The following is an 8541-nucleotide window of genomic DNA, read 5'->3' as shown; positions in this document are numbered from 1 at the left end:
ATCTATATTGATAATATTTAATAACCTTTGATATGTCTTACTAACCTTTGATAATTATTGATATAAGAGGAATTTGATCATTTTTTAGATAGGTGTTGAAATAAAACTATATGGTATATCAATATTAAACTAAAAACCTTATGATACATCAGATAAATTAAACATAGCGGAAATAGCCATGTGATCAGATTTATGATGTTTGCCTGAAGGTTTTAGGGAGATGAAGATTTTGAGAATGGAGATTTTAGGAAACAAGGAGTTCTTCTTATTTATGTTTTCTTCCTTTGAGTGTCAAATGATGGGAATGGCAAGCACTATCTTTTTAAACATGGCTAGACCAGGGACCCCTTGTATGCACGTTGTACAAGTAGTTTCATCCCATCAAGGAAACCAACTCCTATATGTATACTAATAACTATCCCACAATCTTTAGTTTGAACAAATCAAATAACTACCCTTATCTTCCAATACATGCGCCACTATGAAACAAACAAATAAATAAATAAATAAAAATATCATTTTATTTAAAATATCTAACATTTTCCCACTTGGCCCACATAACCTTATAGAAGTGTTGGGTACTTATAGTTGGCCAATTTTACTTTGTTCATCTGGTTGTGGAATGCTCCCACTCGATCAAGTAATCAAACACATGGATCGTAACGGTTATACTCTAGTCAAGTGAGTACTCCCTTCCATGTATCACTATGCATCAAGTTCCTTAATTAAGCACTTTAAGAGCAATTTCTTTATGAAACTACTAAGGTTATTCGGGTCCTCTTTATGAATTCAATACTTTATGAACAAATAAAAATAAATGAATTCATTGAATATCATAATAAACTTATGTTTATGAACAAATAGAGAGAAAAACATAAACTCAATTAACAAGTCCCATATTTTCCACATGACCTTTAAACTGCTTTACTGATAATCCTGTAGTCATGGGATCTACAATCATCAATTGAGTGCTAATGTGCTCAATAGATACATCTTGTCTCTTTATATTCTCTCTTACACTGAGGTACTAGATGTCGATATGTTTGTTTTTGCTTCCACTCTTGTTATTTTTAGAGAAGAAAACAACAGCTATATTATCCGCAAAAGTCTCTCTATACTACCGATAACTTTGAGACCACCAATAAAGTTTCTTAACCATAATGCCTGCGTAGTACTCTTATAGCATGCAATGAACTCTGCCTCCATGGTAGACGTAGCAATAATGGTTTATTTACTACTTTTTCAGGACACAGCCCCTCCAACAAGAAGAAAAATCTATCCTGAAGTAGATTTTCTGGTGTCCGCACAACCAGCAAAATCCGAGTCTGAATACCCAACCACCTCTAAATGGTCAATGTGTTATAGTCTTTGGTTCCTTATAGATACCACATCACTTTCTTTGTAGCCTTCCAATGTTCTATTTCTGGACTGCTTTGATAGCGACCCAATAATCCTACTGCAAAGGCAATATTTGGTCTCGTGCAAACTTGAGCATACATCAAGCTGCCCACTGCAGATGCATAAGAGACCTTTTTCATCTCTTCCTTTTCCAATTCAGTTTGAGGAGACTGGCCTTTATTGAATTTGTCTCCCTTAATAACGGGTGCTACTAAGGGCGCATAGTCTTTCATCCCAAATCTCTCCAAAATCTTTTTAATGTAGGCTCTCTAAGACACACCTAAGGTCCTTAAAGTTCTGTTTCTGTGAATCTTTATGCTATTGATATAAGAAGCTTCACCCATATCCTTCATTTCAAAGTTCTGAGAGAGAAACTGTTTAGTCTCATGTAGTAAACCTAAATCACAGTTTGCAAGTAAAATATCGTCTACATATAGGACCAAGAAAATAAACTTACTCCCACTGACCTTAAGGTATATGCATTGATCCACAACGTTCTCAATGAATCCAAATGAAATTATAACGTTGTGAAACTTGATATATCATTGGGGGGATGCCTGCTTTAGTCTATATATAGACTTCTTAAGCTTGCAAACCATTTGATTGTCTGTATTGAAACCTTTAGGTTGTACCATGTAAACCTCCTCCTTAAGATCTCCATTAAGAAATATCATTTTCACATCTATTTGATGTAACTCTAAATCAAAATGAGCCACTAACGCCATGATAATTCTGAATGAATCCTTCTTAGAAACTAGAGAGAAGGTTTCATGGTAGTCAATGCCATCCCTTTGAGTGAAATTTTTGGCAACAAGTCTGGCCTTATATCGTTCAATATTACCTGAGGCATTCCTTTTGGTTTTATAAACTCATTTGCAGCCTATGGACGCAATTCCCTTAGGTAATATAACGAGTTCCCAAACCTAATTTTTCGCCATTGATTTCATTTCCTCTTTCATGGCATCATACCAAAGTGTGGAATTTTCTCCACTCATGGCTTGTGAAAACGAGGTTGGATCATCCTTAGGTCTGACATCAAAATCAGACTCTTGAAGTTATACAACATAGTCATCATAAATTGGAGTCTTCTAGTTCTTGAAGATCTCCTTTTTCCTAACTCTTCAACATTGTCCGTAGGTTGGAAAAGTTCGGGTTGAACCTGTTCTTGATGAGTATGTTGTTGCTCAGATGATTATTGTTTGGAGTTATCGGATTGATTTTTTCCAAACATAATCACACACATTTCACTCTGAGGTGAAACAACCGACTCTTATACCTCCTCAAGTTGTACTTTACGAGGATGGTCACTCCCACTAGTTTCATGATCTTTAAGAACTTTGCATTTCTAGACTCAATAATTTTAGAACTATTTAAGAGTGTATAGAATCGGAAACTTTTAGAGTTCAAGGAATACCCAATGAAATAACTGCTAATTGTCCTTAGGTCAAGTTTCTTTATGTGAGGATTGTAAACCCTCACCTCAACTGGACAACCCCATATATATAAGTGGTTCAAACTGCTTTTCCATCCATTCCACAATTCAAAAGGTGTCTTAAGGATAGCCTTGGATGGAACCCTGTTTAAAATATACACGGCGGTCTTCAGGGCTTCACTCCATAAGATAAATGGAAAATTCAAGTTACTATTCATGCTTCTCACCATATCCATAAGCGTATGATTCCTTCTTTCAGCTACACCATTTTGATTTGGTGTGCCACGCATAGTGTATTGAGCAATTATACCCTTACTTTCAAGAAATTGTGCAAATAGACCTTTCATTTGTTCCTTATCTGTAAATCTATCATAGTACTCTCCACCTCTATCAGATCTTACGATCTTGATTTATCAAGCGTATGATTCCTTCTTTCAGCTACACCATTTTCTCTTTGTTTCTCTACCTCAGCTTTATAAGTCTTAAAGGCATCAAGTGTCTTAGACTTTTCATTTAAAAAGTAGAGATGCATAAATCTTGAATAGTCATTAATAAATGAGATAAAGTATCTCTGTCCATTCAAGCTGGAAGAATATGGTCCACAGATTTTGTGTGTATGATCTCCAGAACCTCTAAACTTCTTTTGGCACCCTTAGAGGACTTGTTGGTCTGCTTGCCCTTAATGCAGTCCCCACAAGTTCCGAAGTCAGTGAAGTTAAGAGTTTGTTTAAGAACTTCATCATTCATTAACCTCTTAATTCCCTCTATAGAGATGTGTCCCAATCTCCTATGCCAAAGTAAGACAGAGTCCTCATTTATGAGACTCCTCTTTATGCCAACATTTGTATGTAAGGAAAAACAGTTATTTTCAAAATTTTGATCCAAGTTAATTTTGAATAAACCATCAACCAATTTTTCATTACCAATCAAACTATTATCCATGAAAATGTTCAAACATAAACCCTTAAATGAAAATTCATAACCAAGTACTGGCAATTTAGGAATAGAAATAAGATTTCTAGAAAATCCAGAAATATAAAAAACATCTTTTAATTCTAAAATAAATCCAGTTTCTAAAACTAGCCGGAACGTCCCAACCGCCTCCACATGTGAATGCATTTTGTTTCCTGAATAGACACTCTGTTCACCACCCATTGGCTTCCTGAGGTTGAGTAATCCCTGCATTGTGTTGGCAATATGGATTGAAGAACATGAGTCAACCCCCCATGAACTTTTAGGAGCATCAATAAATAATGATTCATGACATACAAGAGATTTGAAATTACCTTTCTTTACGAGCCAGGCCTTATATTTTTGGCAATCCTTTTTTGAAGGGGCCTTTCTTTTTGCAAAAGAAGCACTGCTTAATACCATCTTTCTTGATTGGTACTTTGTGCTCCTTCTTGCCTCGTTGACCATGATTGCCTATCTTGGCTTTTTCTTTGCTATGCGTTGCCATGTGTACACTTTCGGGCCTCTCATGTTTCCACCTCTCCTCCTCCTGTACACACATTGTCAGAAGTTCATTGATTGACCATTTCTCCTTATGTGTGTTGTAGGAGATTTTGAAAGCACTGCATTCTGAAGGGAGAGAGTTGAGCACGAGATGAACCAAAAATGGCTCTGAAATTTCAATCTCTAGGACTTCAGTTGAGCCGCAATATCCCTCATTTCCATGATGCGTTCACGGACACCCTTAGAATTATTAAAGGTTTTGGTAGATAATCTCTTCATTAGGGTACTGGCTAAGACCTTATCGGAACTCACAAACTATTTCTCAACAGCCTTCATATAATCCTTAACCTTAGTGCAGTCAGAGATTGAACCCCCTATACCCTTACTGACATGAGATTTTATGAGCATCAAACTTAAGCAGTTTGACCGCTCCTATCGCTCATACTTAGAAATCTCCTGTGGCATACTAGATTTCGTGGGAATGGGAGGTTCTTCCTCACGGAGTGCCAAGTCAAGATCCATACAACCTAAAGTGAAAAGAATATTTTCCTTCCAATCGGAATAATTGTTACCACGAAGTTGAAATGCGAGATGAATTGTCAATAATAGCAGTAGGAATAGCTGCAAATAACCAAAGAATAATCACATGCTATGATAAGGAAAAATAAGAAACTATATATAACAGTAATCCTGACCTTCCTGTGGGTAGAGGTTGCATCACACATAAATTACTATTATCTTTAATTAATAAGACTGATGAATTCAAACATCAAGAAATAAATTTTCGGTACATGTTGGCATAGAAAAATCTATTTTGATGCCTAAAATTACCAAAAATTACCATCTCATTCTAATCAAATCATAAAATTTAATAATCTCCCTATGGGTAAAAATTACTAAATTTTATGACTTTATTACAATTTGATGCCAAAAAATCTGATGAAGCTAATTTTAAAATGATTTTATGTGAGCTTAAAATTTATTGAGATACTGTGGCTACTCCCAAAAATTTTAATATTCACGCTTCAAGGCATCCTTAAGTATGTTGGTAAAGATAATAATGTCACTGCCAAAACCATTTTCCTAATTGTTCCAAAATCATCTCTCGTAGCATTATCATAAGAAATACAATCTCTAAGGGCGTTCAGGGTGCTCCTTTTTAAGTTTTCATTGGTGTTGCTCTATCCATCACAGCCTTCCCAGTCCTAGCTTATATCCTTGCGGAGCTCAAGCTCCTTACAACTGATATTGACCGTATAGCCAGGTCTGCTGCTTGGATCCTCCTACCCTTGCCATTGCCCTATCTGGTTCAAGCCATTTCCCTCTTATCTCTCTCTGGGTTCTCCTTTGCGGAGTTGAATTTGTCTTGTTTTGTATAATCCGTGTGAGACCCATCTTGTTATGGATTGCACGACGCACACTAGAGGGTGAGCCTGTAGGGGAAATATATGTTTGTGCCACTCTAGCAGCTGTTCTGTCTGCTGGTTTTGTGATAGATACTATAGGAACACATGCCTTATTTGGTGCTTTTATGATTGGGGTTCTAGTACCCAAGGATGGTCCCTTTGCAGGTGCAATGGTAGAAAAGGTGGAGGACCTTGTGTTAGAGTACATTCTGGAGAAGCTGACCAAGTCTGAGGAATTCCACGTTTGTCTCTACTGAAGCCTCGCATGGTTGAAGTTTTTTTGAAACTTTGTTAGTTTTGTAACAAACGTTAGAGTTTGAAGTATACGTTAGATAGTTAGATAGTTTGAACAAACTCCTGATCTTTCTGAGTTCGGTTTCATGTATAGCTTTATAAACACAAACTCAATACAAACAGAATGGGATGAAAAAAGCCAAATATTTAAACTCTCAGGCTCTTTCCTTATTTAGTTTATCTTACATGGTATCAGAGCCTAGAAAGGCTAACGCCTGATCCTTCTGTTCTGCTTCCGCAATCTCTAGAAGATGTCTTCCAACTCCACCGAAATGCCTCCCCTCTCAAATTGTTCTATCCAATCCAACTCCCCACCTACCTCTCAAAAACTTGAAGGCCCCAACTATATGGCATGGAGCCTCCAATTCATGGTGTTTCTCCGTAGTCATGACATGGTTGGCTACATCACTGGTATAGAGGCTGCTCCATCCAAGACCCTTGAAGGAGGAGCACCAAATCCAGCTTACGCAGCATGGTACCGGAAGGACAACTGCGTGCTCAGTTGGCTACTTGGCTCAATCTCAGAAAAGCTGGTAGCAACTCTATATGGCTTGAAGACGTCTAAAGAAGTTTGGGACTCTCTTCAATCCAAGTTTTTCTCAACATCGCGATCAAGAATTGCTATGCTCAAGCGCCAGCTGCAAACCATCACTCAAGGCAATCGATCCTGCCTTGCTTATGTCGAGGAAGCAAAATCCCTGTCTGACTAGTTAGCAGCAGTAGGGAAATCTGTTGATGAACAAGATGTCATCAGCTACCTCATTGGAGGATTGAAGCCGAGTTACACTCCGTTCATTACCTCCTACAGCTTTGCCACTCGTGACAGAGAGTTTTCACTTGACGATTTTCGAGCTGAACTTCTCAGTTTCGAATCTCTTCTTGAAACTCAAATCAATCAATCTTCGGACTCCCACTTTGCCTTTACTGTTGTCAAACCTAAGGGCTCGAACTACATGAAGAAACCTAAACCTCAAGCCAATGTCCCTAGATTTATCCAGCAAAACCAAAATCCACCCCATGGAAACAACACCAATCCTGCCCCTCATCCAGCACAGCCACAAAATAACTCCAATAGACGTTCTATGTGTCAGATTTGTGGTAAGGTAGGGCACACTGCCCTTGACTGTTACCATAGATTTGACTATTCTTACCAAGGGAGGATTCCACCATCAGATCTTGCAGCAATGGCGGCAGAAGCAAACTCGGTTTATGATCATCAAGTGTGGTATGCAGATAGCGGGGCTAATGCCCATATCACCTCAGATGCATCCAATCTCGCTAACCAACAGGCTGTTTGAAGGGAATGAAGCTGTGACTATTGGCAACGGTTTAGGTTTGAGTATTCAACACACTGGCAATACTTCTTTATCAGTTGGCAATTCAAACTTTAGTCTTACCGATATATTACATTGTCCAAATGCATCAACCAATCTCCTTTCCATCAATAAATTTTGTCTTGATAATAACTGCTACTTTGTACTAACTGGGGCTGATTTTTCTGTGAAGGAGAATCAGACAAACAGAATACTACTTCAAGGAAAGGTTGAGAATGGATTGTATCCAATTGCTGGACACAAGAGCATTTCAAATAAAATCCAATGCTTTACAAGCAAACTAGGAGTTAAGACCACAATGGAGTGTTGGCATAACAGACTTGGTCACCCATCCAAAGCTGTCTAATTAGATTGCCTCGTTCGGTTAGATCGTCTTTCCATTAAGAAATCTACAAATAAGATTGACTTTTGTGAGTCTTGCCAACTTGGTAAGGCCAAACAATTGCCGTATGAAGAGTCCCAGCGTAGGTCTGTTCAACCTTTAGATCTTATCCACTCTGATGTATGGACATCCCCAATAGCATCAATTGGTGGTTGTCGTTTTTATGTTATTTTTGTTGATGATTATACTAGGTTCACGTGGTTGTATCCCATGCACCACAAATCTGATGTATTTGCTCAATTTATAAAATACAAAGCTCTTGTGGAAAATTTATTTTCTTGCAAAATTAAGCAATTACAGACAGATAATGGTGGTGAATTTCTATCAAATCAATTCAAAGAATTTTTATCCATACATGGAATATTTCATCGATTGACTTGTCCACATACATCCCAACAGAATGGGATAGCCGAAAGAAAACATAGACATATTCAAGAGATGGGAATCACTTTGCTAGCAAAATCACAACTACCAAAATGCTATTGGGCCGATGCTTTCCTTACCTCAATTTACCTCATAAATAGACTGCCTACAAAGGTTTTACATGACCTGTCTCCTTACTTCCTGTTATACAAGAAACTCCCGAATTATGCTGAATTGCGTGTTTTCGGTTGTTCTTGTTACCCTTTACTACGACCTTATGAACAACATAAGTTAGCCTATAGAAGTAAAAGGTGTGTTTTCATAGGGTATTCTGGACAACAAAAAGGCTATCGGTGTCTTGACCGAAGTTCAGGAAGAGTTTATGTCTCACGTAATGTGATTTTTGATGAAGGTTCTTTTCCAGCAGTGGATACCATCTCATCCTCTTCTACCTTGAATGGTAATGTTTTGTCTGGT

The 8541-nt window shown here is 37.7% G+C and overlaps 1 protein-coding gene across 1 annotated transcript; it reads left to right on the top strand.

Moving 5' to 3' along the window:
- Nucleotides 1-6236: 6236 nt before the first annotated feature.
- Nucleotides 6237-6695, top strand: LOC148699733 (uncharacterized). The gene has a single exon (XM_088712315.1). It carries the CDS (start codon nucleotides 6237-6239, stop codon nucleotides 6693-6695), a length of 459 nt encoding a protein of 152 aa, XP_088568441.1.
- The last annotated feature ends 1846 nt before the right edge of the window (nucleotides 6696-8541 follow it).

This window comes from Phoenix dactylifera, chromosome 16, assembly GCF_051530095.1.
Source record: "Phoenix dactylifera cultivar Ajwa chromosome 16, Ajwa_hap1_PhDact_Kaust_v1.1, whole genome shotgun sequence".
Classification (NCBI taxonomy): domain Eukaryota; kingdom Viridiplantae; phylum Streptophyta; class Magnoliopsida; order Arecales; family Arecaceae; genus Phoenix; species Phoenix dactylifera.
Note: the sequence above shows the minus strand (reverse complement) of the source record. Positions and strands in the feature narration are given on the sequence as shown.

Excerpts from the sequence above, each read along its gene's own strand:
- LOC148699733 (XM_088712315.1), top strand. The coding sequence starts at position 6,237 with ATGTCTTCCAACTCCACCGAAATGCCTCCCCTCTCAAATTGTTCTATC.